General features: G+C 31.3%; 4 protein-coding genes and 1 pseudogene across 7 annotated transcripts; 3 read left to right on the top strand and 2 right to left on the bottom strand.

Annotated features, from left to right (window-relative positions):
* Positions 1-2,909: 2,909 nt before the first annotated feature.
* Positions 2,910-4,498, top strand: LOC111313581 (HMG-Y-related protein B-like). The gene is made up of 2 exons (XM_022914256.2): positions 2,910-3,136; positions 3,776-4,498. Exons 1-2 carry the CDS (start codon positions 3,086-3,088, stop codon positions 4,274-4,276), a joined length of 552 nt encoding a protein of 183 aa, XP_022769991.1. The 5' UTR covers positions 2,910-3,085; the 3' UTR covers positions 4,277-4,498.
* Positions 4,499-7,982: 3,484 nt separating this feature from the next.
* On the top strand, positions 7,983-13,419 carry LOC111314630 (transcription regulator). 2 transcript variants are annotated; one of them, XM_022916179.2, is made up of 11 exons: positions 7,983-8,160; positions 8,789-8,894; positions 9,029-9,099; positions 9,176-9,225; positions 9,328-9,401; positions 9,485-9,547; positions 9,906-9,993; positions 10,410-10,472; positions 10,543-10,622; positions 10,703-10,774; positions 10,860-11,142. In XM_022916179.2, the coding sequence occupies exons 2-11, from the start codon at positions 8,863-8,865 to the stop codon at positions 10,939-10,941; spliced, it is 675 nt and encodes a 224-aa protein (XP_022771914.1). In that variant the 5' UTR covers positions 7,983-8,160; positions 8,789-8,862; the 3' UTR covers positions 10,942-11,142. The 2 variants fall into 2 exon arrangements, with proteins under 2 accessions (XP_022771914.1, XP_022771915.1); XM_022916180.2 differs by lacking the exon at positions 10,860-11,142 and adding an exon at positions 12,481-13,419 and having other exon boundaries at positions 7,987-8,160.
* LOC111313178 (uncharacterized) lies at positions 12,496-13,162 on the top strand (annotated as a pseudogene).
* A 152-nt stretch (positions 13,420-13,571) lies between the features above and the next one.
* Positions 13,572-21,502, bottom strand: LOC111314629 (protein TIC 40, chloroplastic-like). The gene is made up of 14 exons (XM_022916178.2): positions 21,180-21,502; positions 20,978-21,092; positions 20,403-20,460; positions 20,265-20,282; positions 18,935-19,202; positions 18,525-18,622; positions 18,352-18,415; positions 17,559-17,637; positions 16,176-16,216; positions 15,699-15,744; positions 14,723-14,817; positions 14,439-14,542; positions 14,283-14,330; positions 13,572-13,922 (listed from the first exon to the last, which is right to left on the bottom strand). Exons 1-14 carry the CDS (start codon positions 21,376-21,378, stop codon positions 13,863-13,865), a joined length of 1,293 nt encoding a protein of 430 aa, XP_022771913.2. The 5' UTR covers positions 21,379-21,502; the 3' UTR covers positions 13,572-13,862.
* A 766-nt stretch (positions 21,503-22,268) lies between these two features.
* On the bottom strand, positions 22,269-26,251 carry PNT1 (mannosyltransferase family protein). 3 transcript variants are annotated; one of them, XM_022916174.2, is made up of 4 exons: positions 25,812-26,237; positions 24,630-24,812; positions 23,120-23,661; positions 22,269-22,860 (listed from the first exon to the last, which is right to left on the bottom strand). In XM_022916174.2, exons 1-4 carry the CDS (start codon positions 26,080-26,082, stop codon positions 22,552-22,554), a joined length of 1,305 nt encoding a protein of 434 aa, XP_022771909.2. In that variant the 5' UTR covers positions 26,083-26,237; the 3' UTR covers positions 22,269-22,551. The 3 variants fall into 3 exon arrangements, with proteins under 3 accessions (XP_022771909.2, XP_089608961.1, XP_089608962.1); XM_089752836.1 differs by having other exon boundaries at positions 22,413-22,860; positions 23,120-23,403; positions 25,812-26,220; XM_089752835.1 differs by lacking the exon at positions 24,630-24,812 and having other exon boundaries at positions 25,812-26,251.
* Between the last annotated feature and the right edge of the window lie 1,007 nt (positions 26,252-27,258).

The raw sequence follows: 27,258 nt of genomic DNA, 5'->3' as shown, positions 1-27,258 counted from the left end.
TATGCTGTTAATTTCTATAGTTCTATGAGGAGCTGTCATTGATGTTTTTCTGTCCTCAGTTAAATTTAAAAAAAAAAAGGTCATGTCTATGTCCTCTCAGTTTAAATAGCAGGAATTACATATGAATTACTTATAAATTGAACAGAGATTATCAACAAGCTGTATCAGACTCTAACTACAGAACACTGGATAAAACTCAAGCCGGAAGAGGAAAGCATACCAAAATATAGGAAAAGAATTGTGCAAAAGATATAAATTTTTTTTTTTTGTTGCATTCTTTTAGAAACATTGTAAAAGAATAAATTTGATTCCTAAATCCCATCTGTTTTCTGAGCTCATGTAATCCTGCAACAAGGAGTGAACTAGGTGTCATCTAATCAGCAGACAGAAAATCCCAATCTGATTCATACTTTCCTTGAGTCAAAATCAGTGATAGATTAAGATATTTTCTAACGTGCCTACTTAAGTTCATATATATATATATATATATATATATATATATATATGTAATTGCCATTTTATTTTTTAACTTTTGAGGTGTTCATAAACACCATCTTTATACATATGAATCCGCCACTGAGCAAAATGTTCTTAACCAATAAACCCTGTTCATATTTTTAATGCAACAAGCCAGAAACAGAACTAAAATACGATAAAAAGTTAGAAGGATGGAGTGATCTAAAAGAGAAAGAAAAAAAAAACTGGTGAAGATTATCTTGGCAATTGCTTGCACTTTTCAGGACAGTACTGTTTCTTCGTCTTCACTCCTCATCAACCATAACCTTTTTCTTTTTCAATCTATAGGAAGAAGAGGCTTTCAAAGCCTGAAAACAGTCAACAAAACCTCAAAAGAATCGAAGGCTCTTTTTCTATTAATAAGTTTCCTGTACAAGATTGTTTCTCAGATATTCCTCCGACAAACTGTAGCAAAATTTAGAAAGTATCCAAGGAAAGAGTGTAATATTATAAAACACATCTTAAGCAGCCTATGTTGCTGCGACTTTTCATTTTCTTTGAAGTATCCATGTTGAACACATATATCTATTATAGATATAGAGGTTTGATTATCTAAATCTATGAAAAAAACTAGAAAATAATTGAACATACACATGCAATACATACCCTTCTCAGAATCAGATCTTTCCAATCCAAGAGCTAGACGAATCCATTCAGTTAGCTGCATGTTTTAAGCCTGATTTGTGTCTTCTCCACATTCAATCTCCTAGCTGTGTTAATACTACTGACTATTAACCATGGATATAGCAGCAGATTTTCTTGTCTTAAATGAAGTAAAAGACCATACACTTTATTGGCAAGAACGCGCAGCCTTTTGAATTTATATCTAATCCACAACAGTTCTATGTGATAGGCATTACCTCCATCAAATGCTCCTGCTTAAATTGCAGGGGGCATGTCATATTGTGCTATGTTCAAGAAATTTTAGTCTATGCATCCAATGTCAGCCTATTCCCTTCCTTAATTTCCAATCTTTCTCTATTTAATTGAGCTGAAGAAGATATTACTCATCTCGAATTCATAACCTTCAAGAATTAGACACTGTAATATTAGTATAGATAAGTAACTACTAGTTTTAAGAATAAAAAATACATATTAGTATTTAATAAGTATGAACAAACATTATTGGTTGATTTTATTATCAATTGCTCATTGCTTATTAGCTATCTCTGAATGAATAAGCATTTTTTTTCTTTCTATGATTAGCTTTTCATATTTCTTTCAACACTCAAGTATGATAGATTTTTTCATAAGTGGGTATATTTTGGATTCTTGTTTTGTATCTCGATTGCTCTTAATTAGCTAAGCAGGTAAGGCATTTTTTTTATTTATATTTAAGTGATTTTTTTATATTCAAATGGATTTATATGGATACTTTGGATTATGTCTTTGCTTATCTGAATTAGTTTAATAAACTTTGGCTTAAAAAAAAAAAGTATGTACAAACATTAGATTCTTATAAAAGCTTTCCAAATTATCAATTTGATTTTACTAACTTGGTTTTCGATAAATGGTAACTTGCTTTGTCTACCCCTCATTTAGTCACTTACAATTCAAAATTCAAAAGCAAAATGCTCCTAATAAATATATATATATATAATTCCATTTATATTACATTTTATGCAATCATCAGTACTTTTTACCCAAAAAACTTAATCTTTTGATCAATGAAAGAGTTTTTTACTTGTCAGTTGTGAATTCGATATTTAAAGAGTACCTTAGAAAATAAAAATTTGAATATATTAGACCAATATAAAAAATACAGCAAAAAGTTTTTTCGATTAAAAAATTAAGTTAAAAAAAAAACTTAAAAATATTATCACGATGTATAAAAAAAAAAAAAAGCAACACTTTTTCTTTACACTAAAGTAATGGAAAAATCAGCAAAAGAATCCAAAAAAAAAAAAAGAAAAAAAAAAAAGAAAGTAACAATCCTCCAACAACATTTTAAATTAAATATTTGATGTTAAACTAATAAGCTTAAAATGCAAGAAAACTACTAGTAATTAAAGGAAAAAAGACCTGACATTAACATTCAAGTAATGGCATATTTTAAATATTTTTAATTCATGGATTCCTTTGAATGTGGGACCAGAATTTTATTTATTTATTTATATTTTATATTAAAATATTAGACAACTTGGAAAATGGGGTCACCAGTTTAAAGACGATGGATAATCCAGTAATTTTCAAAAACACCCCACTCTCGAAAATTTCATACGCCACGTCATCCATCTGAGTGAACTCCTTTTCTAAACCGTCTGATCATCATCCATAAAACAAATCCTATCCGTTCATTTCTTTCCAAAAATAAAAAACTAAAAAAAGTAAATTGGACCTTTTTCTTTTTTTGGCAACTGATCATCAAAACAGTAGCTAAAGCTGTTTTGGCTGGGGTTTGTTGGTTTCTTTGTGAAAAAATTTGAAAACCAAAGAAAAGAGAGAGGTTTTTGTGGGTACTGCCCTTTGAAGTTAGAAGCTTTGTTGAAGGAATTATCTCTTTTTTTTCCCTATTTTTTTCTTCTATATTTGAATTTTTTTTTGTGTGAGTGCAAAAGCAGCAAAATTAATGGCTACTGACGAGGTCAATAAGCCTTCTTCACTTCCTTCTTACCCACAGGTTTATCTACTATCCCTCACCTTTTTTTTTTTTTAAACATTTTAACCATGATAAAAATTTTATCTTTAATTTTGTTTTATAGTTTACAATTTTTCTTTTTATTTTGAGGAAAGTTTCACTTTTTTAAGGAGTTTCAAAGAAACCCATTTTCATTCAACCTCAAATTTGTTAGATTTTGATCTAATTTGATTTTTATTTGTTCATTTTTTACTGATTTAAGATTACAGTAAAAAATTATTTGTTGTTTAGAACCGTCATTTTTTAAAATTATTTTCCCTTTTTTTTTCATCTTCAATTGAGTTTCTTTGCATAAATTTCTTCATTTGTCACTTTTTTTCCCTGATTTATTGTGTAAATTTTTTAAAAGATTGGGCTTTTTTTTTTTTTTCAGAATTGCCAGAACACTTATATTTCCATTGAATTTCCCTTAAGTTTCTCATTTGTATCCTTTTTCTCGATGCAGTTTTCGTATTCATCAACAATGTTTTTGTGAATCACATGAAGATTTTTTTTCATTTGTAAATTTGCTTTACTTTTTCTTGATTCTCCTAATTTTTCTACTTCTAAGCATGAATTTTGAACTTTCTAGCTTAAAATTGCTTGAAATCTAAATAATTCATCCATATTTTTATCATGCAGCTGATTATTGATGCCATTGAAGCATTGAACGACAAGAATGGTTCGAACAAGACTTCAATATCCAAATACATTGAGTCCAAGTATGGAGATTTGCCAGCTGCCCATACCAACCTCCTTTCTCACCATCTTAATAGAATGAAAGAAACTGGAGAGCTTATTTTTTTGAAAAACAATTACACGAAAGCTGGCTCAAATGCCCCACCAAGACGTGGCCGTGGTAGGCCACCAAAACCCAAGGTTCCATTGCCACCAGGCGCGATTTTAAGCCCTGCAAGACCTAGAGGCCGCCCTCCTAAGGATCCCAATGCTCCCCCTAGGTCCCTAAAACCTAAGGTGGCATCTGGGACTGGGAAGCCACGTGGAAGGCCGAGGAAGATGGCGCGGCCTGAGGGGGGAATAGGTGGGAGTTCCACAACTGTGATGGCGGCCGCGGTAAGGCCTAGGGGACGCCCTCCTAAGGTGAAGGCTTTGGCATTGACTGAAGTTAGTGTTGAACATTAAGTATTTTAATGGTTTTAACTTGTAGTGGTGCTTACTGTTTACTTTGTGTTTTTGTTGGTTTTGTATGTAGGATTTGCACGGTGCTTGTTAGTTTGATAATTGTGTGTGTTTCAAGTGCTCTTGTAGAATTTAGTGTAGTCGTTCTTGAGGCTTTGAAAAGTTTTCTTTTGTTTAAAGTTATTGTACAGGATAACTAGTGCTAATGATGATCACTGTTATTATCTTTGTTGTGTTTTATAAGCGTATCGAGCCTGTTTGTTTGTGCTTGAGTTTGAAATTTGACTGTAATGCTTACTATGCCATGTGATTGCTGGCCTAATATTTGGTATACTATTTGTTGATGTAATTCTTGATTTGGTGGTTGAGAGGCTTGTTGGAGGTTGAGAAGGAGAGTATGTGTGTCACGGAGAACCATCTTTGGTGCCTTTGACTTTCTTTTTTGTGACAGGTCACATATATTTTCTTTCTCAACCTTTAGCGGGCCTTTCAATCACCAGACCAGGAATTACATCAACACTATTCAACTAAGCTGTTTTATTTTGGAATTAACTATGGCTGTTTTGAAGTTAAGGATATGGTCTGAAATTACTATTAGACAAGCTATAAGAGTCAAATGTTGAAATTTGAGTTTGACAATATTCGAAGTTTTAGACTTTTAAGTCATGTTTGATGCATAAGATAATGGATAACATAAGATGATAATCATCCTAAATCATGTTTGGTTTATATTTAAAGAGATGAATAGGATTACAAAGAAGACTAATCATTCTTTTGGCATAGGGTGATTCAATCTTACCAAAATGGAGAGGATTAGTTTTAATCCATAGGATTGAACTTATATGTTCTATTATATCTTTACAAATTACATCAATAATTTAAATTGTATAACTTCAGAAAGGATAATTTTGACCTATAAATAAAGTTATCCTATCTTAATCTTTTCATACATTAGACATAAGATAGGATAATAGTACTTAATTTTATCCTATTCATAATATTATTTTATCATATCTAATTATAATCTTATATACCAAATACACTCCAAATTTACACGGAAATAGTAATCCATTGTTTGAAATTTTGTTATTACTTGTGTTAATTGGGTGGTCTTCTTGCTAGACGTTTTTGTGATGCTATTTGAACAGTGCTAATTCAAGTTGTTCAACATGGAAAATGGGGTGTGTTGAGTAAAATTGTTTGATGTGAGATATGACAAGAGTTGCTGAGTTTGAAGACTGGAAAAGGATCGGACAAGTTTGAAATAATTGTTGTTTGATAACTATGGTAATGCTGGTGGTGGCCACATAACTCCTGATCTCCAATGCCTTTAAAAGCCTCGTACATGTTCCTGCCTGGACATACGCCGGAAAAATGCGATAGCTGGTCCTGATTTCTGATCCTGTTGTGTGTCTTGGTCTTTGTCAAATCCTGTTCTTTCTTTCTTTCTTTCACGTGGGTCACTTCACATGCATAGACTTGGTCACTGGAATAGACCTGATGGGGGAGGGAGTGGTCTCTTTGAATATAAGAAAATTGAATTCAATATATGGTTTTGAAACTTTGGTCTTTGGTTGTGAATTTAAATGGTAAAACTATTAGTGTTATTAGCTCTTTCATAGAAAATATTTTCCCTATTCTAAAATCTTATTCTTAATTTTCGCCAATGTTCTGAAATTAGGCAGTTTGAAATTTATATATACATCAAGTTCTACCTTTTTTTAGTGGATGTTTTGCTTATCAAAGGCGTTGATTATTTCAATGGGATATGCTGAAGTCTCTTTAACAGTATTCTACTATTTATTATTTACATGTTTTTTATAAAAATTTAATAATTTTAAATATGATACAGTAATACAATATAAAAAAATAAAATGATATAATTTAAAGTTTTAATAAAAATTATATTTATGTTTGATAAAAATTAAAAATTTTATATTTAATGTGTCAATATAATATAATAATTTTTATATTTTAATATATGCTAATCATAAAACAAATATATATATATACACGTATGATCAGCACTATAAATAAAGCAGAACTATTACAACAGAGTTATACAGTCATTAAGCAACTTGTACTTGAAAAACTTTGGCAAGTTCAAGATTCGTTTTAACGATAACTAAGAATGGAATGGAATAGAAGTACGAGGTTGTCAAAGATTTCAAAGGTCGGATACTTTGGATTTATTTAGGTTTGAAATTCCTTTCACCATAATTCACCATTCCAAAAATCTGGATAAGATGGTAGTGAATGCCGATAATTTATGTATTTGTATTATATAAAATATTAATATTTTATATATTTATATTATATTTTATATGTAAATTATATATATATATATATTATAATTTATATTGATAAAAAAATAAATATATATTTCTTATTTTATTAAATTTATAAAATATTTTTATTAAAATTTTAAATTATATTATTTTCGTAATGTTATCGAATCATAGTATTCGATATTTTAGATTGATAAATTTACTTTCAGTTTTAATTTTTTTTTTACTTCCATTTTCTGTTTTTGGGGTGTATAAATGTTTTTAATATCTTAGTATTTGTTAAATCAAAATTTAGCTTAGTATCATAATGTGGAGAGAATATTCAGTAAATTTCATATTTAAATTTTTTATTTGAAATATTTTTTATTTTAAATTACGGATTTTTTTATATTAAAAATATTAATATTTGCTTATTTAGAAAATTTTATTATCCCACAGTAAAATCCCTAACCAAACAGTGTTTCATAATTTAAAATTTTTTACATGTTAAGGAAAAACATAAAACGGTGATACATAAAGTATTTGGTTTAATGAAAATATATAGTATGTACTTTTTATAATTTAATTTATTATCATGTCAAAAGGTTGGGTGGATTGGGTTGCCGTGGCATGATCCAATTCCTACGTAAGCAAGAGCCATTTATTTGTTCTTTGTTAGGCTAGCGATTGGAGGCCCATCAAGTCCAAGACTCGATTTTCGCACCATCATCCAATTGACTGGACGGATTAACACGCAAATGTCTGTGCTCATTAATTGCTTTGTTGAATTGTTCATATTTCATATTATTATTATTATTATTATCAGTGATAAGATTGAAGAAAAAATTGATTTGATATTTTAATATTTAATTAGGTTTGGATTTTTTTTATGTGATTTTATTTTAATTAAAAAATTCAAATATTTTAATTTAATTTAAATCGATTTTTAAATCTTAAAGTAAGTCTTAAAAATATATAAATTAAATTATATTTTTTATAAATTTTTATAAAATTTAAATTTTTATAATTATTTTATATTTAAATTTATTTAAATATATTAAAAATAATTACAAAAAATTCAAAAAAATCATTTTCAATATATAATAAAAATGATTAACTTAAGTTTGGATTTTTAAAAAAGTTCCATTAAGATTTAAATTAATTTTTAAAAATTCAAGAGAAAGAATCGAATTAAATCAGATTCAATCCATTATTGTAACAATTAAGGGTGAAATTTCCCTTTGACAAAAAAATCATTAAGTTTGATCATATTTCACAGTCACTTACCATTGAGAAATATACATCCTACCCCCAACTTTCTGTAATAACATCACAAATAAATCCTGCCGTCAACATTCCGTTAGTGCTAAAGTTGAAATTCTGATGCCAAGAATATTCCTGCTTTTATGCTTAAATATTGAAAAAAAAAAAAAAAAAAAAAAAAACAGCTACACAATTTTTTCTCTCTTCTTGTCCCCTTTTCTTTTTAGCATTTTGGTTTCCCCCTTTCTAAACTTACCCTTTTCTGCTAAACGCATCGTTCAAAGCCGGAGGCCGTTACCGACGTCAGAACTCTTCAAGCTCTCCCTTTCTTTGACATTTAAGTGAACCAATTAAGCGGTAAGATCCGCTTTTTTAGTTTGTGATTTTATTGTATTAGTTAATTTCAAATTTCTGTTGTTTCTTGTGATTTGATTTTATATTTGTAATTTTTTTTGTTCAATTCATGTGAAAATTATGATTTTGTTTTATTGGGTTTCCACTTTCCAGGACTGTTGTAGATTTGATTATGCTTTTCAAAGAAAAACAGAAAAAAAAAAAAACCAATTCCTTATTGATTAACAAGGAGGAAAATTTTCAAAACTATTGAGCTTCAAAAAGCATTTTTCTTTTTTGTATTAGAATTTATCCTTGACGCATGGGTTGAAATTTATTTATGGATTTGGAAGATGGAATAATGGGATTTTTTTTATTTTCCAAACTTTGAATCTTGAATAGTGGAATCTATGCTGGTTAGTGACAGAATTGATGGCTATGCTAAGATCAGTGAGGGTGTGTTTTTGTTTCAGAAATGAAGAATGATTTCTCGAAATTCTATTTTTTGTTATTATTGGGTTATAATTTTTTTTGGCCATTTGAGTTTGACTTTCATTAATTTGCATCCCTCAAGTGCTGTTTTGCCTTGTTACTGCAATAATTTTTACATTCTAGTTTCAATATATAAATCCTACTTTTCTTTGTTGTGCAGGACCGTACAGTTTGACGCAACCAGTTTGGCATCTGTGACACTAAGATCTAATAATCTATCTGAACATACTCACCATGAAGTTCTTAGAATACACTCCGCTTGACCGGTAATTTTCAATCATTGAAAAGATTGAATTGTAATAGATTTGCTATTTTCCTCTCCCTTCTTAGATTCTTGAGCATTGTTTACTTTCTTCCTTTTGATTTCAATTCTGAATTAAGTGGCATCTTATTTTAATAGAATAAATGATTTCCTGAGTGAATTAAACCTTGGTGAACGTACCATCAAAGGAAGCCTTGAAGCATACTCTTGTAAGTTCAAGTAAATAAGTTGTGCTGAAGATTTTGGAGATATTTGATTCAAACTCAGTTTCTTCCTTGCTTCTAGGCAAACACACAGGAACAGATAAAAGACTATCTCTTAGTTTGGAGAATGAGGTAAATTGAGAACATTCAACTTATCATATGTTTGGTTCCTTTTTACTTTAGAAGTTTATTATTGGTGGGATTTAGGTTTTTCTAATACTTGTTCCACATCAGATCCTTGACTATCTTGGGAAATCTTCAGATACTGACTCCTCTTCGCCAGTTGAATTCCTGTTGAGCAGATCAAGGTTGTAAATATCACATTCGGTTTTAGGTTGTTTCAGTTGTCTTTCATATTTATCTGACCAGCTTTCTATTGTGTGCATTTCAGCCGGAAGACATTGATCTACTTGGTGCTTACCCTCTATCACATGTATCCAGATTATGACTTCAGGTAACTCTGTATCTTACGCTGCATCTGCGCTTTTTCATTCCAAAGATAGCTTAAAAGGAGGATTATGGGTAATGCCACTGTCAGCTTATCGGGCGACTTGACAACCCACTATATAGTCCTCTTTTACTGCATTGGGAGTGTTGTCAAAAGGTTTTGACAGACAGTTGGCCTACTGTTGCTCTTGGAGGAGCTGAGAGTTCAATTCTCTCCATTTCCCAAATCTAAACCTGCTGATTATATGGGTTTTGTTTTTGTCTGATTAGAGTAATTTTCATTGAATGCTTTATACCAAGATTCATGTGTGTTTTGGTATGGTTCCCTTATATTATGATATTGTATGTGCCTTTGCGGTTTCCAGTGCAGTTAAAGCACACCAGTTCTTCACAGAGGAAAGCTGGGATATTTTTAAGCTGATATTTGATACCTACATGCTTGAAGCATCAAAGGTATTGGCATAATTATCTTCATTTGTTTGCTTTTGACATTGGATCTCGAAAGGTTGCACACTGTGAGAGAAAGAATTTGCATTTCCTTGAATAATTTACCTTGCAGTTACTATTGTTGCACTCGTCTACCTATTATTTTCTGTTCCTGTGGGCACTTATGTTGGTCATAAATATAGCTTCAAGTGGTTTTGTCTGGAATATGTTTATTCATTGGTTGTTTCCTTAGAACCATATGACTTTTGAGGCCTCTGGGGGGTTTTGTGGTATGCATGTCATTTGTGGGTGGTAGTGCTGGTTGGTAGCATGGGAGACAAGTGATTGCTAGTATTTATTTGGTCGTGATACGAGTTATCCTTAAATAATTTGCTTTGCCTTGCATAGTTGCATTTAAGTTTCCCGTTTTATATCATTGACAGGAATGGACTGAGACATATGGGGGCAGTTCCCTCCTGGAAACACTGTATAAGGCTCTAGATGAGGTGAGCTTAGTTTCCAAAGACAAAATGCAAGTCTCAGTAAGTGCTGATTTTGAAAGACCTGGTTATGCAGGTTGTGAAACTCTCGGAGTGTGAAATTTACAGTTATAATCCAGACTCTGATGCAGATCCCTTTCTAGAGAAAGGAGCAATGTAAGATTTTTTACTTTCAATACTTAAGTGGTTTGTCACCTGGCTATAATTAACAATTTGGGACTTTTTTTTTCTTTCAGATGGTCATTCAGTTTCTTCTTCTACAATAGAAAACTAAAGCGTGTAGTGAGTTTCAACTTTTGCTGCTTAAGGTGGGTTTTGTGTTCCATGATATTTGCAGTTCCTTACAAGCTTCCATGGTTATCTTTAGGTCTCACCATATATTGTTTCTGGCAGTAACTTGGTGGCTGATGGATTTCTTGCTGACAACTTATGTTATGAGGAAGATAGTGAAATATTTGATAACATGGACATGTGACCATGAAAATGTACATACTGCTTGTACAAAATTTCAAAACCCTTTGACATTGGTCTGTAGTTATGTTACTGTACTTTGCTATGTACACATGTAGTCGGTAATTGCGCCACATGTAACTTGGGGAATAAATGGTGATGTCTATAAGAATGTGTGTCGAATTTGAGTTTAGGGTTCATTAAGATGTTGAAGACATTCCTTACATAGCTTTGGTGCCTTTGCCTAAGTCTTTTGTACTTGTATGGTTGATGGTTAATTGCTTTAGCACCTCTATGAAAATGCAAAATGACTAAACCAAAATGATTGTGAGTATTGTGTCATACAAGAAAATAAAATTTAGTAGTTATTTAAAAAAATAATAAAAAGAAATGCAAAAGGTTCTATTTGTATTGTAAAACATAATTTTTAAAAAATAATTTTTGTATTTTTAAAATATTTTTGGTAAAAATTGATTGATCCATGAAAAAATAATTTATTAAGTTCGTGAGCATGGTCTTATTTAAACAGAACACAGAACATGATTTATTAAATTCATATCGAATTTGATTCTATTTAAAATATTGTTATATTAATAAAAGGTTTTTTATTCAGTTTTATTTTAAAATTTTAAAATATTAATATTAAGTGTTTTTTAATATTTAAATTTTAAATATTTTTGTTATTCTTTTTAAGTCAGATATTGCGAATAATTTTTTTGAGTTTCATGTGACCTAATTTGAAATATTATTATATTTCATAATATTTTTAAATATAAAATATATTATTTTATATTTTGTTGACAAATATATTTATATTACTAATTTAATATTAAATATAAAAATTAATATTTTTATGATTTACTGATAAATAATTTTAAATAAAATAGAACTATTTTAATAGGATAAATATTTTTAATATTTTAATAATGAATATTATTATTAATATTAGTATATTAATAAAAAAAATATTTTAAGAATAGTAATATTATTTCAAATATTTTAAAATATTATTAAATAATAATAAATAGTTTTGTTTTAAGAGTTTAATATTAATCTAATTTTTTAATATTAAATATTATAATTAAAATATATTTTTTGAATAGTTTAATATTTATGTCAACATTATTTAAAAGAACAGTTTTTTAAAAAACAATCAAACAATAATAATTTGAATCTAAATCTTATAAATGAATGAAATATTCTATATATCTAAACTCTTATAAATGAAATATTCTATCTTAACAACTCAACCAGCTCACCTAGCTTTATATTATCCATTTCAACTCAAAGGAAGCTACTGCTATTGCTTCTTTCTTCCCACTTTCGCCCTACAGAGCTTCACATCAATAGTTTTAGCTTCTTCTTTCCTAGCCATCAACAGGACACTTTGACTGCTTGGTTTTGACATCCCCTGCTTCTCCTTTTTCTGGTCTTACCCCAGAAATTTTTTGTTAAAACATCTTAGACCATACATCTACTTGAAATATTTTTCTCCAAATCTTCAAGAAATCTAGACTTCTAGTCTAATCTGTAATTCAAATTGGTTTTTTTTTTTTTTTTCCAGGTATAGTTCAAAGGAATGATGGCATTAAGACCAATTCTGGTCTCAAAGTATAACCCACCATACGCTTCACAAACCTTAATCACCACCTGCCATGGAAAACCCAGGATTCAGTACTTCAAGGAAATGCCTCTAAAGAAGCTTGTCCACTCAAACATCAATAGAAGAGTAGGAGTCATAGCAACAATGGCTTATTTACTATTGATAAAGGAAAAGAATATGATTGCATGTGGAGTTGACCTAACAATGGTAGCACCAGAGCAGATAGTTGAAGAAGCAGAAAATGGGGTTCAAAATCATGCAAAAGCTTTGCTGCAAGTGAAAGATTTGACAGAATCAAAGTCCTGGGGTGAAGCCCAGAGGGAGTTAAGGAAAAGTTCTTCATTGTTGAAGCAGGATATTTATACTATCATTTAAGGAAAACCTAGAAGTGAAAAGGCCTCAACTTAGGAAGCTTTATTCTAATCTTTTCAACAATGTTTTCCCATTCTAACTTTATTTTTCTTTTGTTTTGCTTTGTAGTTTTTGGTTGGTTTTCATTATCTTTTCTATTGAGAATTGTTTTGGTTTTTGAACATTACAGCTAGATTATGCGGCCAGGGATGAAGATGCATCCAGTGTTTGGGAGTGGTACGATAATATTGTTTTGGCTCTCAATGATATTTTATCAAAACTATAACCCAGATGTGTCACATTGGTCATTCTTCTGCCATTAAAACAAAATTCCAGCGAATCATGCTCACCGAGAGGGGAAAGCCGTGAAGGATAAAACAGATAAAGATGATTTTCCATTGATGATAGCTTTGAGTTAGTTTTCAACTATTTCATTTGAATGGCGAGGCTGCAAGATTCTTGGGTATATTGTTAGTCATTCCCTGTCCTAGCCAGCCTGGAACTGATGAAATAAATTACATATAATCCCCTCCCAGAACCTTATTTCCAGAGTTGATGAAATAAATTACAAAGCTTTTTTGGTCTTCCAAGATTACTTGTGAATAAGGGCCAACAGTTAAATACTCTTTCCAACAAGTTATTCAATCAAGCTGATTTATCTCAATGTGCCATCATGTCGAGTCAACGATACGAGAGAGAAAGAAGAGAACACCACCATTTTTTTTTTTTTAATAAAGGACACCATTTACAGTTACTTTCTGTATAAGCCCAGTTGTGAAAGTAGCATTCAACTTCAACTACAGCTACAGCTAATGAAACCTATAGTCCAACCGTAAAGCTCATTCTCAAACTAAAAACTCTGAAACAAGTGATGTGGGATCTATACTGAGTCTTGGTTTCATATACTCCAGATCCCATTGCCTCAACCATCTATCTGAAATAAAATGAGCACATCATTCTCCAAAAGCAGTAACTTCAATGAACTACCAAAATCAAGGTGACCCCGTCACTCCAGGGAAGAGTTCTGATATTTTGTTGAATACATCCATAACCTGAAATGCAAAAACAAATAACATAAAACGAATTATCAACAATAAGACAGTATCAAGATATCAACTTCAAAGACAATATCTGCTGTGATCAAGAGCCTGAACATGGCAGCACAGGTTAACTAAGAATCTGATGTGCTGTAGATTGTATCTTAACAAGTATTTTTGCAGAAGCTCATTGAAATAATAACGAAGAAAATTTTGCTTAAAAGGGCAAATCGAGGCAAGACACTCAAAGTGATGCTCAATTAGCCAATCGATAAAATTTTAAATATTAAACACACAATGTGAATAGAAATGAAATATTAAACATACAATGTGAAAAGAAAAAAAAAAAAAAAAAAAAAAAGAGACCTAGATTACCTCCTTGTCATTTTGATATTTTGCAATACTCAGTGGGTTCTGTGAACACTGAAAAAGCAACAAATAGTAAAGAACATGAATACTAAAGATTTAGCATGCATGCATGACATCGAGAGAGATAATTAATGATTCGTCAGTAAACCAGATAGAACATACATCCATGATAGCTGCCTGAACTCTAGGGTTTTGGAACGCCATAGCAACTTCAGGGTTGGCCATTATTTTGGATATTACTTCTTCAGGTGTAAGCCCAATCTGATCTGCAAAAGGGAAATGAAGAGATTAAGAACCTTCTTCAGGTATTAGACCACATTCGGGCAGGAGACAACTTGACCATCTAATAACTAAATATAAACAACAAATAATATTTCTGAATTACACCAAGCAATCAATATCTTATCCCAAGCATTTGAACACTTCAACAAAAGCTTTGGACTTACCAAATTGCTGTTTTACCTCAAGACTGTTAAGATCAAAGTTTTTCAAGGAATCCATCATCCTATTGTCCCATTCAGCACTTCCACCCATATTATTTCTGAAAAGAATTATCAAGGCATAAAGATAAGCATGTGGGTTATCCATAAACAGATCCAATTCTAAATAATAACAAAATTAATAGCAAACATTAATGCATATAATAGGGGAAAATGAATAGGATCAACAACCATCACAGCAAGTTAATAAGTTCCATCTATAAATCACAACACTTGTCTTTCAATATCAAATGCCAAAAACTCAAGCAGAGTGGTAGGGAAAATAATTTACACAAATTACGATTCTATCAGCAGAGTGAGAGAGTATACTACTATCTCTTAATGCATAGTACAGACAAATTTTAAGCATCAATGAACCACCAAGGGTTATATTTTCCTGATCAATTGAAAGTTAATGACAATCAAGAAAAATTAGACAAAGGTATAACTAAAGACTTGGCATCCAATAAATGCATAAAATATGAAACGTGACATAACAGAAATAGAAAAAGGAATTCAAGAAAGGCATCGATGCATGCATATTACAAGGTATTCAAAAAGCCAATGTTGGCTATAGTATCATGCTAATTTCGCATGTAAGAATGCCATGTCAACTTTAGATAAGTTTCATTCTTAGTTTCTTACTCTTAAAAACAACTATAGACATTTAGGGAAAAATTTTAATAAGAATTCAATAACATTTTAAGATTAGAGTACAAAAGTAATATCATTCCAACTCCACCTATAAAAATTTTGTATGAAGAAATCAAGACCAGGAATAATTTATCAATAAACTTTAGATACAATAGAATAACTGTACTAGAACAAGAATGAGAAGCAAACATGTAAAGTTTTTGGAGGCAATGCTTGTAACAACTCTAAATCAGGAGAAAGACAAGCCCCTTAAAAATTATCAAATGCAGAAAGTCAGAACAAATCTTACAGCATGTCTTGCAGTTGTTGCCGGTATTGAGGATTTTGTAGCATCCCTACACAAAATATGCACGTCAGAAAGAAAATTGGCACATTAAAAAAAATCCATGAAATTACAGCACTGCTTATGTATCAAAGGAACAAAGCACTTTTAAAAACAAATAACTATAATAAATTGTCTGGGAAATGAAACAAATTTTCCAGGATTCAGAAACCTGGGGAAATTAATTAGAACTGAGACTCTCAATAACTATACAGGCACAAATTCCCTAAGCATATAGAAAAAGCTTTGCAAAAGCTGAAAATTCTGATATCAAATTTAACCAGACAAGAGACAGACCATCATCTATGCTTTTAACATATAAAGTTTACAGAGACCACAAAAAGCTACCCTTCTCTATTCCCACCCATCCATCCTCCTCATCCAAAAAGAAAAAGAACATAAAAACAGAGAAGGACAGAGTTGTTACAATAAGCATGGACTTACATTTAAATGTCTCAGGGTTCCTCATTTCCTCAGGCAAATATCTGTATGGATAAATAAAAGATTAAATTTCCTTTCAGTAATAGATATCACAGATTGCAATAAAAAGGTTAGTTCAATTTACACAAAAAAAAACCTACTAAGGGAACTGGGAAGAAGTCTTGTGTAAAAGCTTTTTTAACAGACACAAAAAGATTTAACTTGGTGGTATTCTTTTTTTAGGGGTGTTATTAGGACTCAGCTGAAGGCCTCATATGAAAGGAAAGCACTATATCTCAGATCCCATCCAAACAGCCACCCCCCAAAAAAAAAACAAAATCTTCTCCCTCTCTTCTTAGTTATAACAACCTAATAAAGACTAGATGGCTTCTCTCTTTTATTGGTAACACTACAGCTAGCCTTCAAATAGTCCACTTTCTAATTTCCATACTTAGTTAATATACTTAGAGTTGAATTTTCTCCAATAAGAACATTGATAAATGACTTCCAGATGTGAAAACCAATCAACCGAAGCAAAAGGGAAAGTTAGGCTTGCTTATCTAACTTAGCGCTTACAAGTTTTGAGGGATTTTTTAGCAGACTTAACTCATTACTATACCTTATCCAGGTCAAAGTCCAGGCACTCAAAAAGTTAATGGAAGTTTATGAGCTTTGCCTTCAAAGTAACTTGCTTGGCTCTCAATTTTCCAAAAGCATTATTATGGTGGATTTGATGCCAGCTTTCAGTCACTAAGTTCAGGACAAGGTCCACAAGTATAAGGAGAAATGACTAATAGGGTAGATTTGATGCCAGCCTTCAATTGCTAACTTCAAGGGCAAGGTCCACAAGAATTAGGTTAAATGACTATCTTTGCATTGGTGGGAAAAGGCTTTTGGCTTAAGGTTTGAATATTATCGGATTGTCACTGGGAGAAGAAAAAGAAAGAAGAGACAACAAAGAAGAAGATAACTCAGTTTTGACCAGCAACATTCACAGTCCAGTACAGTAGGCTTAAGAAACTGGTGTAAATAGGTATCAAGATCATTAAGGACATTGATCAGAGTCATCAAAGTTAAATAAAAGGTGTAGGGACATAAGATCAGGATTCAGTCACTAAAAGACTGAGAATTTAAAGTTGTAATATAAGTCATTGTTCATTCATCAAAACATTTGAGATACCAAGCCTAATAAATTTTATATATCAGAAAGAAATACAAGAAACTTTAATAATCTGATATTGACCCTGTTTTTTGTTACTTTTGCAACTATTCCAAAGAATAAGAATGAAAGAATGGACATTGAGACAGAAGCATAAACTTTCACCATAACACAGGCACACCGAGATGACACCAATCAAAAAAAAAATCAGAAAAAAATAAATATTTGAGGATAAGAAGCTATATTACGGATAAACCATCTTCTGCACTGTTGGATCTTCCATCATTTTCTCTAAAGCATCCACAGATAAGGCAGGTCCTGCTCTTCCTGCAAATGCAACAGGATGCTTTGTTAAGTATTACTGGGAGAGCACAGAAGAAATTAGAAAGCATGCACAAAATGAGCACATGCATGATTAAAGCATTGGTATGCACAAGTACATGTAAACTAGTGACAAAGAGGCACCATGTATAACTTTAATCATAAAGCAAACACAGTGCCACATAAGAGGGCAGCAGAAATGAATCTGTATCGATGAGGTAAGAAATCCACCTATTTAACCACCATTTAGCTATGCCAATAAATGCATCAGGAAATGTCTTTCTAAAGAGCTAAATATTGAACAAAATAGTAATAATTACTAAGAAAACTGTATGCATATGAGCACATGACAAATCCGGTAATTTTAAGTGCTTACTCCCTTATTCCTACATTGCCTAGTGCCTCCTATTATTGTTCCTTTACTTTAACTACATACCATAACTCAATCTATGATATCCCCCATTGTTGCAAGATTTACTAATCTCTGATATGTTCACAAAAACAAATTTGATTTTTTTATGTTCAAATTATTACCTCCCATAGTCCCAGTAAAATTTTAAACCAATGGGAAAACTGCAACGGTTAAAACTGTTATACTGACACAAAATTCTCCATGTTTTTATCCTTTTCTTCAGACAGTTATTACAGCCACTACCAAAAAAAAAAAGCCATACTTTCATTTCAAATAATCATTCAATCAGTTACAAAATATTTACATACCGGTTGACTGATAATCCCCAAAAGCACCAGCATCCTGCTTGGATGCAGCTCCATTATCAGAAACCTTCATACATCATTCAAAAATTTAATTTCCCAGAATAGATTCTTTGAATCTTAAAGAAATTAATCCATACTACCACAGTCTCATAGCAAGAGCTCAATCAAAAGCTTACATCCTTAGGAAACTGAGCTTTATCTGATGAACTTAGCTCAGCCACATCTTCAAAAGCACTCTTCTGCACACTTTCTTCTGAAGAAACATCCACAAAAGCTGCAAAGAACATTGAATCAGTCTAAAAGAAACAATCTCAAGAACAACATCAGCAATCAGAATGAATTCGGTGGTTACTGAATCTACAACCATCATTTGAGAAAGTAGAAAATTTCATCGATACTAGACCTCAGTTTTATGCTTCCACATATAAAGTACACCCCTTCTTTTCAGAGAAGAAATGGAAAAGATTTATTTGTTTTACTAATGTTTCATATATATGAAAAAGCCATATAATGCTCCCTTTTTACCTCAAAAAGGGAAGAGTTCCACATTATACATCATATGGCAGCAGTAAAAATTCTATTTTACCATATTTCTTTGGTTCTGCTATTTCTGTTTCACTTTTTCCTTCCGTTACTGGATCAGTCACCGGGGCTTCTTCAACTTTTGTTGCAGGTACATCAACTGTAACTGCAGGTTGAGAAGAAGATGGAGAAGGGGATGTGGCAGGTCGTGGTGATGGAGGCACTGGAAATGGAAATGGGGATCCCGAAGGAAAAGCAGCATTGCCAAACTGGTTATTTTGTGTATTTGTCTGACCCATCATGGTTTTGAAAGCTTGTTGCATTGCATATTTCTGAATAATGGAAAGGTAAATATCATAAAGAAATGAAATAACAGAGTTATATACTGACAAACCATGATAGGGCTTTGATTGTCCTTATGACAACCAAGAAACTCACTTTAGCATAAAAATTTGGTATCATACCATTATTATTAACATTTGACAGATATTTTTCTTAGTACCATAATACAGAAGCGCATTGGAGTCATGCAGTTGCAAAGATTATATCAAGGCAAGCTGCTGCAATGAGGTCAGCTTCTCAACACCATTCAATTGAAATCAGATGGAAATTTAAGAGGCACTAATCATAAAACTAGCACTTTATTTACTGGCCTGCAATTTAATATCTTGGATCCATAATTTCAATTAACAACAACTTCATTGTCAGCACAAAACTCCACCCCATGGAGGCCCATGCAGGGGTTCACACGTACCTTTAAGATGGACAAAGAGAAAATTTTACAACTATCAAAACACAATTTTGCAGGTTAACTCCTATCTTGCTTTCAACCATCACAATTTATTATAGCCTTGATTCTTGGATTTCAAAGAATAAATAGCAATTAGAATCAAGCACATAGCCAAATAATTTGTTCAAATTAGGACTGGTGGACAAGTTCATATCATACTGTTTAGTCTTCTTGACCGAACTTAAACACTCTGACCACGGCCAAACACATCCCCTCCAAAAGAAAAAAAAATAACAGATAAAAGAAGGCACCTTTACGATGATAACACACAAGAAACACAAGAACCTTGAAAAACTAATGGAACAACATCAACTTCCAGTAATAATTTGATGATATAACAGCCAATAAAATAGCCAATTCAATCTAAAGTTTCCCCACTCGCATGCCAATTTCTGTCTTCAAATACCACAAGAAGAATAATCAAGACTTTCAATTTGTAGAAAACATCCAAAGCATGCATACTAAATAAATTTTTACCCATTGCCAATTTTCATTGCTTCATTGAAGTACCCAGTTCTACGTCCAAAATTATAGGAAAAGATTCAATCACACAAGTAACAGGCAAAAACAATACAACCATACCTCATATGAGAGAAACCCTCACCTTTAAGCTAGAAGCCACCTGTCATTTCAATCAACTTCATCAAAATATGTACAACAAAGGAAACCATTTCCATTATTAATACAGAAATTACTAAAAATATCACCCAAAGGAAAAAAAAAAATTAATCGTTGTGCTCACCCATGTAAAAAGTGCTGAGAGCCCAACACCTACTCCAATCCAGAAGAGTGGTGACCCTCTATAAAACATAAACACGCAAACAACTAAGCAAAGAAATAAATGCTCACAAAACACACACACCAAAAAAAAAAAAAAAAAGAATATTAAAAATATCCGTTCAATCATTACCTTTTTTATGAGCCTTTTACTTCCTCCAACATTGCAATAAAGTAAAAGTAAATAATTAAAAAATCATATTTTCATTAAAAATTGAGTAAATTGTTAAAATTTGATATCAATTCAAATATAGTAGTTTCATATATAAGTAAAATCACAAAGTATTTCGTTAGCCATGAAACTTTTTGCCACCCTAAAAAGTTACAAAGAAGAAAAAGATTAAAAATAGATAAATGACTAAAATTCAACATTAATTCTAATATATAATACTACTTTTTATTGTACATTAATGTAAAATAAAATGATTTGTTCTCTAAAAAACTTACAATTTTAAGCTTTAATTATTCTTTTTTTTTTCATTTTCAAAATCAGAAATTAGAAACCAAAGATAAATAGGAAGGAAACGGTGATTGAATTACATTTGAGAGGACGGCGGTTGCACAGTTGGATTAGGGTTAACTCCAACTGAAGAAGTTCGTTGATTACTTGAAGAAGAAACGCTAGCAAACCTCTCATCTCCAACCTTTCTCAAAACTGCATTAACACAAACAAAATCAAATCAAGTCATAAACCTTTATAAAATCAAAACAATGAAGAAAGAAAGAGAGAACAAAAAAATACCAATTTGGGGAAGACGTCGGGGAGGAGTAGCGTGGGTAGCGTTGGAGATTCTGGAATGACGGGGGGCAATCTTGGAAGTTCGAAAAGTGAAGGTTTTGGTAGGGTTTTTGAGAGTGTATTTAGGATTACTGCATCCGAAGAGAAATAACTTTGAAATAGAAGAAGATGAAGAAACTAACGCCATATTCAGATTTTCCATTGAATTTTACAGTCCCAATTTAAAAAAAAAAAAAAGAAATGAGAAGAAATGGAAGTTGAAGCGAGAAGACGAGTGTGAGAGAGAGAAGCAAAGAAGAGTTGAAACGGAGGATGACAGAAGAAGCACAATGGGTAAACGGCTATATGTTTCATTCATACCTAAATTTCGGTACTTTTGGAGGTGTTTGTTTCTTTGGTTAGTTTGGCTTGGAATGGGATTTCGCTATTCCATTTGGGATGCTTCACTTGCTCAACTTATTGAATAAAAATAATTTCCAAAGTTCTTAGTCACGAATTTAAGAAACTATTTTCAAAATAGTTTACTACAAAAGAAAATTAATTTTTTTATTTCGTAAATTTTAACTTAACTATTTTAAAATTCAAAATCTGATTTTTTTTTTCAAAATAATGTGTCAAATTCTAATTATTATGATTCTTTGTTTTGGTATTCAAAAATTTTTTTTAAATGAATTAGTTTATTGAAAAATAGGTCAAATGTGCATAAAACTTAAACATTTTCTTTTCGATAATATATTTTAGTATTCTTTAAAATGTCAAATGAGTTGTGCCAAAAGTCATCGTGAGTATAAAGATTTGACATATTTTAATATTCAAATTTCATTTACATAAACAGTAAGATTGATTACGATAATATTAAAAACAGTAATAAAATTTATTATAATTGTGATTGAAAAAAAATTATTGTAACTGCAATTGAAAATAAAAATTTTAATAAAAAATTTATATTAATTTGATCTCATTAAAATTAACATTTTAGATTCAACCAGAAGTGTGATAAATTAGTAAGTATTGAACTAGCCTGATAATATCCAGTTAATCATCAATTTTTGCAAGAAAATAAGAAAATGAAAACCAACAAACACGAAAATATGCAGAAAGTAACTGAAATATGTCAAACTTGATACTCCATTGATGGTTTCTTTAACTTCTCAACTCTACCATCTGATTCAGCCCGAGGGGAAAGAATTTGAGAGACAAACTCTCTCTCTCTCTCTCTCTCCCTCTAACTGTTTTTACAAGCCATGCCACAAAAAGTTCGAAATCTAAACCCTATCACCACAAAAAAATATAATTAAAGCTCGAATGTTGTGACCATTTTTGATTTAATGAATCCCTATTCCTATGTGGTTGCAACTTGCAAGACTTTGTCCTCTCACTCGCTCTTTAGTGTTGTCTTTGAACCTGCATGTCGTCTGAATACCGGAGTGTAGTTATGGTGCCGGATGAGCATGATCAAGACAAAAGTATTAGCAGCCAGAAAGAATAAGCTTGCCACCCAGAGCTGTAAAAAGACATTCTTGCCTTTAAACTCAAGCAGATAACCCCACATCAACCAGTGAGTTTGAGCTCCCATCCACAAAAGAATGCAACATAGACCTTGCCATTTAAGCTTCATATTGGTCCATGGCAGAATAAGAGGTAAGAGGCAAAAGAACCAGACAAAGTATTGTGCTGTGATTACCTGTCCAAGGAGTAAGTCCAGCATAAATACACAAGACTCTACTAGATGGGTTAAGTACAATCTAATGCCTGGTCGGGTCTGCCTAGAACTTTTTGAAGAATGCAAATTCATGCATCGCTGCATTTTAAACATTTCATGAACAGAAACGGGCCAGGAGAGGGGATGGACAGAATTTAGATTACGCATTTTGATTTCCTATGGCTTATGATGATATGTCAAGGTTCCATAAAGTCAAGCTAGGAATATTAAATTTGTATACCTTATTGAATGCTACAAATGCCACTGTCTGTACAAAGAAGCAGAATAGGAGATCCTTGGCGAAGCAGAAAACAAGAACCAACTGCACTATAACTTGAGGCAAAAAGGAGATGAGCTTTTCCAGAATCGAAAGCTCACGTTCGTAGTTAAGATAGATATGGTAGAAATAGATGGAAAAATTGTGTCTTGGATCCGTGCGAGTAAGATGGTAGAGCAATGCCTCATGTAGAAATTCCCATCCATATAAATAGAAGAAAAAACCAGTAAAAAAGAGGAAAACGCTCCCTGAAACCAGACCAAACAAAATTCTTGACCTTGTGAAAATGCTTTTAAATGCAATCCATACATCACACTGATCAGTCACTTCTGAATTAATTTGAGGAGTCTTTCCTTGATCAGAGGTCCAATCACAAAGCAATGGCTTCACACCAGATTGGAAAAAGCATGGATCAAGAAAAAGGATGATGGGAAGTGCATAGATTATAGGATAAATTCTGAAGTGAACAATAAGACCATACCAACATGCAGCTTGTAGAACATTACCTATCATGAAGAAAGAATGAAATCAACAGAGCCCAACCAATATACAGCATGTTAAATTAGATAACAACAGAATTCTTCATGTAGTGCCTAATCATCAATGATCAAACAAAAGACTTACACTAGATATTGAAATATAACATATAAAAACTAGTGAAACAAAAACTTTCCCATTCCATACCCTAACTCTTAACTTTCTCAATAATAAATCAATTGAAATCAAGTAGGCAGTCCAATAGAACTACTATCTCAGTAAATCCCTCCCATTAAGCCAGTAGTGCAAGTCTTGCACTCTCTAAAAACATAAACTGGAACATCACAAGTGAAATCACAGAATGGGGTGCATTAGAGACACCTATAATTCAAATAACAATATCATCTTTCAAAAGCACCGAAGTTCCCAAGAGCATCTTATGTAGTTACACTATCCCCTACATTGTATTACTGAAAATTTAATAGAAATTGTTTATATCAGCTGAACAACTAAGGTGTGGTCAAGGTTTTGTAATTTTTTCTTTGGCAGGTTAAAATGGCTAGATGCCAGACTTGCAAATGAAAGGAATCTGTAGGCTATCCCTGCACACTAAGAAGCTAATCGGGAAGAACCAAGACAGACCAGCAAATGAAAGGAATCTGTTGGTGCTCCCTCAAGATGGATTTGACCTAGAGTGGACTCAAGTTTGAGTCCTCCCAATGTCTATGGGGAGGACACTGAAAACCACAACATCTTATCTACCAAAAAACATAGACATAAGCCTTTACCTATAAGCTACCCTTTCTATTTGCTAAGGCATCATCGAGTTGACTTTACAATGAATTAGCAGCCAACCTAGCAGTTGATGAAGAAGAAGGATACAACCAATTTTTTAAGGCATCATAAGAAACTAATATATATAATACCAAAAAGAATGCAAATATATTTAACTTAAAGAGAATAGCAAGTCCAAATACCTATGGAAGTAAAAGCATACCATTCATAAGACAGATAACAATCCACAAAAGTATGGCACAAACAATAGGTTCACAGTTTCCCCGAGTTCCAATTGTGAAGGTAAAGGGGTTGAAAAGCCATATCAACAAGGAATATGTGCACAGGTCTTCAGGCACCTTACGCTGCTTCAATATGATATGGATAAACAACCCAACAAATAAATCTGCAAAAATCGGATCAGAACCAAAACTCACAACGAAAACTGTGTTCTGTTGCATTCACTTTCTAACAACTACATACATCCATATCTAAATCCAGTATTATAATAGTTTAGCATAGTAATAGGCTAACTAGAGAGACCTTTTAAAAAGAGATATCTTAAGATCTTTTCATGTCCACAGATCAAATTATAATGCCCCTGCTAATTTTTTTTGCTTTGGAACATACAGGACAATATAAACCAACCTAAGGACAGGATTTGCCCTCAACTTGCTTCAGGCATTATGTGACTAGCGACATCTAGTGTGGTGCCCCTAAGAAAAAATCTTACAAGAAGCTAATCTGCCACCAATCAACATATAACCAAATCATTTTAGGTAGCACTTGCCAATTAATTTGATACTTGTATTCTGGCTTGTAGAAGCAAAAGGCCAAAGGCACGTTTAGAGACAAAGTAAATAATATTTTTGAACAATCACAAATTAAAAATGCAATTTTCTTTAATTACAAAATGCATGATTTTACCCTTATACAGACCAATTGTATACTACAACTGATAGTAAATCTTAGTCATTTGTTCATTTGGGTCGAAAACTTGTGCTTCTTCAATGTTTATTATCTTGCAAACAGATGTTACCCACATTAAAGTGCATATGATCAAAAGCTTTAAATTTGTGCTGAAAAACTAAAATTTGAAAAAACTAAAATTTGAAAAAACTAAAAATTGGAGTTGGAAATAGGGGATGGGTCAATCAGTGATGAATTTGCTATTGGTTTATAGCAAGTTATTACGCAGTAAAAAGCAAATACCAACAAACCTTGAGTAGCAAAAATAACCAACCAAACATAGCCTTATATTGTGCAATGAAGACATGGGTTTTAGCTAAAAAAATCAGCATATCCAACAAGAACTTCCCAAGTGCAAAAGCTAGAAACTTGCATAATAAATTCTAAAATGGGTAAAATTCTATAGGCTACAACTGATGTTAAATAGTGAAAATACCTGAAGCTGAGAAGAGAAACTTGCCCCAAGAACGAGAAAGAAAAGAGTTGGGGATTAAAAGAAAAGCAAGTAACGGTGAATAACGGTAAGTGGTTCTTTTATAAGGAGAATGACCAGAAGCCATTAAAGAAGCAGCATCAGAAAAAACAAGGTAATCTACATCTGTGTATCTAACTTCCATATGGGCATCTTGCCATTCTCCATACAGGATTAAACCCACACGGAAGATGGCTGATATGAGGAAAATTGAATGGGTTTTAAGTGAAGTCATAGCTGAAAATTGGAATTTTGAGGGAAAATAAAATTAGACCCAAATCAAAGCCATTTTGGAATGAGATGAAGAAAAACTGTGCAGTTTAAAGGAGAGGAAAGAAAAGCGAAGTTTAAAAAGGAGAAAATTAGAAAAAAATAAAAATAAGAGGGATCAAAGGACCAAGGACGAAATAATGTGACTAACAAAAGATGAAAAAAAACGTACCCCTCAATTTTAAATAGTGCCTCACCTCGTATGAAAAGAATGATTAAAAAAAAAGCAAAAGGGTAAAAGAAACTAAATTAAAATTCAATAATTATCTAAATTTTTATTATTTTTTAATTCATTAAACTCTTAAACATTTATTTTTATCAATTAACCCCTTATAAAAAATGATTAATTATTTTCCTTCAATAAAAAACTTAATTGAGTAACAATATATGTATAAAAGTTTAATTAAATGAATATATATGTTTAAAAATTTAACTGATTCATAATAAAAGATTCAAGATTTGATTAATTGTAATAAAATATCAAAATTTTAAATGATTATTGAATTTTTATTTGAAAATATTTTTTACTCTTATGCCTTAAAAAATATATAAATTAGAATTTTACTAAAAATTTATATGAATTTAAGAAAAATTAAAAATGTATTTTTTTTACTACATGAATTATAATGCATCAATTTTTATATTTTACAAGTGTTGATATGAAATAAATACAATATAAATATACAAATTATTATGTTTTAAAAAATTAAACTAATAAATAATTAATTTTTTAGTTAAAGAATAATCTATAATAATTTTTTTATTTAATAAAAAAGAACAAAGACAGAAACGTTTCATTGGTTTCTAAATTCTAAATATAATAAAATAAAATATTAGTAACTTAAATTTGAGTTGAAATTTATATTATCCAATAACGAAATTAATATTTTCTTAATGTAAATTATAGTTATTCTAAACAAATAAATATAAATTCTTTTATTGCAATCTTCTCCCTCATAGTGGATATTAAATTATAACAATTACTTAAATCAGATATTGTCCTAAACATAAAAAGTTTTAAGTTTTCTCATTCCTTAACGTGATCTATGATAAAATACTAAAATTTTATGATTTGTTAATAAAATATTAAAATTTTAATTTTAATAATCAAATTCAATCCTAATAACTTTAATTTAAAGAA

The sequence above is a fragment of the Durio zibethinus genome, chromosome 23, assembly GCF_047325235.1.
Source record: "Durio zibethinus cultivar Kanyao isolate XHJ-2024 chromosome 23, ASM4732523v1, whole genome shotgun sequence".
Taxonomy (NCBI): Eukaryota; Viridiplantae; Streptophyta; class Magnoliopsida; order Malvales; family Malvaceae; genus Durio; species Durio zibethinus.
Note: the sequence above shows the minus strand (reverse complement) of the source record. Positions and strands in the feature narration are given on the sequence as shown.